The sequence below is a fragment of the Ictalurus furcatus genome, chromosome 25, assembly GCF_023375685.1.
Source record: "Ictalurus furcatus strain D&B chromosome 25, Billie_1.0, whole genome shotgun sequence".
NCBI lineage: Eukaryota > Metazoa > Chordata > Actinopteri > Siluriformes > Ictaluridae > Ictalurus > Ictalurus furcatus.
Genome location: NC_071279.1, coordinates 5,795,078 through 5,798,159, shown reverse-complemented (window position 1 = coordinate 5,798,159; position 3,082 = coordinate 5,795,078). Strand labels below are relative to the sequence as shown.

The 3,082-nt window shown below is 42.1% G+C and overlaps 1 protein-coding gene across 1 annotated transcript in view; it reads right to left on the bottom strand.

Annotated features, from left to right (window-relative positions):
* Positions 1–269: 269 nt before the first annotated feature.
* Positions 270–3,082, bottom strand: part of arf6a (ADP-ribosylation factor 6a) — a 2,966-nt gene continuing 153 nt past the window's right edge. Inside the window, exons 1-2 of the mRNA XM_053614439.1 lie at positions 2,864–3,082; positions 270–2,712 (exon numbers count right to left, since the gene is read on the bottom strand). The exon at positions 2,864–3,082 is cut by the window's right edge and continues 153 nt beyond it. Of these exons, the coding sequence (XP_053470414.1) occupies positions 1,499–2,026 (528 nt within the window). The 5' untranslated portion in view covers positions 2,027–2,712; positions 2,864–3,082 and the 3' untranslated portion in view covers positions 270–1,498. The remainder of the gene's footprint in view (positions 2,713–2,863) is intronic.

Sequence of the window (3,082 nt, the reverse complement as noted above, 5' to 3'; positions counted from 1 at the left end):
AAAAAAAGAATGATGAAAACTGAATAACAGTTGAACTAAACCAAGCAACCAACCAATCATGTTGTATATAGAATTCTGAGGTTATGATGAAACGGTCCTTCCACAAAGTACAACAGAAGAACTCAGTGAATTAAAAGGCCAACACTGACCTAATATGGAAACCATTTTCTTCTTACTTCACTTAAATTGCTTCTGGGAATGAAAAGAAAAATAAATCAACTTCTATTCTATACTGACAGTCTCAATAAGGTGCACTTTCATTGTTGAACTGGAATATGATTTTTTTTTATTTTTTCTTCAGCATAACAAATTACTCTAAATAATACAACAAAGCATTTATTGTAAATTATTAAAACAAAAATAGGCTTGTCTGACTGCATAGTGCAGCTGATGGATATTGTATTTGCAGAACAGAATCCAGAGCACCATGAAAGATCCAGGTGACTAAAGGTAGTAGGGTTAGTAAACACTTTTTGGGGCACAGGGTCAGAACAGAAATGCTGAATTGCTCACTTCAGCAAATGGCCCTTGTACTTCTTCCCTCATTGACACCCTTATAGGCATTTCTCCTTCTGTGACTCCTGCCCAGCTCTCACTCATGTTGGCTCATCTCTTGTGAAACACCTTTTGTTTGTGCTTCCCAAGAAAAAAAAAAGCCAAACAATTTTAATACTCATTTACAGTGGAATCTCACCCCCACAAAGAAAACCAAAAACAAACAAAAAAACACAGCCAGCATTTCCCTTAGAAAAATGAAGGAAAATGTGATATCATGTATCCACAAGTTTTTATGAACATGGAGTTGCCAAAACTAGACATCACATTATTTTCCTGTTTGAACTCCTTGCACTGAACGAGACTGGTTTCACTCTTTACATTTCTGGATTCTTCTGACATGATCACAAATGAACAAATCGGAGTTAGGATGCTATTATGGGACAGATAATATGTCTGGAAAGAAAGAAACTTTGGAGTGTGTGTGAGAGTTGTGAGAGAAGGGTGGGTGGCACTCCCACTACATTCATGGGCAAAACCTGGCTTCCATGAATGCAAAATGCAAGCAGAATACCAACATAAGAACGGTGCTATGGTTAAAAGAAAAGATGATAAAGAACAAAAAATAAAAAATATGCAGTGACCGAAAAGAAATCTTAATGCGAGCAAAAGAAAAATCTACATCTCCATATTTCCAAAGTAATACTTTTATGTACTATTGAATGTAATAGAATTCTAGTAGTGCCAAAGGCAAACTTAACAGCCAGCCAAAAGGATTGGTATGTAATATAAAGAAAAACAAACAAACAAACAAAAAAAAAAAAAACAGTTACAGGGCGTGATCAAAATCAACAGAAACAGGATTATAAGCAAACTTCTTTTTGCCAACATATGCAAGATGAATTATTTGTTAAATGATTCCAGTTCATATTTTTCTTGCTCATTTTATGATTTTTTTATCTATCTATTTCTCTTGCACTGAGCAGTCCAACTGAACAGTACATTAAGATTTGTAATTTGAAGTGAGCCAGGTCAGGCCCTCGTATAGTCCATCACCTGTGGTAGCACACGAGGGCTGCACATACCAATTCCTGTCACGGATGCGGGTCAAACCAAGCTTCTCTTGGATCTCATGTGGCTTCATCGCGTCCGGCAGATCTTGCTTGTTGGCAAATATCAAAATGATGGCGTCCCTCATCTCGCGGTCATTGATGATGCGGTGCAGCTCCTGTCTGGCCTCGTCGATGCGATCTCTGTCAGCACAGTCCACCACAAAAATGAGCCCCTGTGTGCCAGTGTAGTAGTGCCGCCAAAGCGGTCGGATCTTGTCTTGACCTCCCACGTCCCACACGTTAAACTTCACATTCTTATATGTGACTGTTTCCACGTTGAAGCCCACAGTTGGAATGGTGGTGACCGACTGTCCCAGTTTGAGTTTGTAAAGGATGGTCGTCTTCCCGGCCGCGTCAAGTCCAAGCATCAATATTCTCATCTCCTTGTTTCCGAAGATCTTTGAAAGCATTTTCCCCATCTTGTTGGTTGTGCATATATTATGTTTATTAAGGAGGAGAAGATCTAGGGTTGTTTTGTTGTTTTTTTTGGTAACGTACCTTTGGCTAGGTTATGTGCTACTGTAATACTTCAGCTTTTGGTGCAACAACACAATTTTTAGGTACTGTAACAGACTGCAAAACTATTGCTTCACAAAAAAAGTATGGCTCTTCTATGATACAGAGTAGAACCTCTGAGCTAGATCAATCTGCATACTTTAGAGGAATTAAAGAAACTGAAACACCAAGTTAAGACGAGTGGGTGTGGATAAGCAGCCGTCCTGAACCTGTCTCAGTGTCCTGGTGTCTCAACCTGGTGGCCTTCTGAAAGACAGGTCCATTGAAATCCACTTCTTAGCTCTTAAGACTGCTGTTTTTGGTGCACAGTGTAACTACAGTAGCTGTTGGTGTTTTAGACTCCGGATAACACAGCGGCCCGCTCGCTGGCCCACAGCAGTCCAGACTTCCTCCTTGTGCGCCGGCTCTCCGCTCGCTTTAGCCACTCGGCACATTCAAGCGCCCGGGATTCCCTTCAAGACTTCATGGGGACTATTGAGCCCTTAATGGCGTAGCAGCAAACTGGAAGCCGTACAACCAGCCGAGGAAATAAAAAACACTCCAAAGGTCATTGATTCATCCGAGTTTCCGTTCTCCGTGTCTTCTCTCCCTGAAACACAAGAGCCGTTGAAAAAAGGGAGGGGTAACAAACAGGGACAGAGCACTTTAACTTTAATCCTACTTTCCCGGTTCACATACCCCGCTGTGGAAATTACAAAACCGCGATTCGGACTTGAGGCGGGAAAAAAACATCATATTACCTTCTAAACGCGGCGGACTCCCCCAAATCCGTTACCCCCTCTTCTCCTCTCTCCCTCTCCAGTCTCTCGCTTCAGTCCCTCAGCCGCGCTGTGTTACCGGAAAAGGTGCGGACCTGCTTCACCCGCCACTTCCTCTGAAGCGCTCGTGCGCTACGCCATTTAGCGCTCACGCGCTGAGAGGCTCGAGCACAAGTCTATCTGTGGTTGAATGAAATGGAC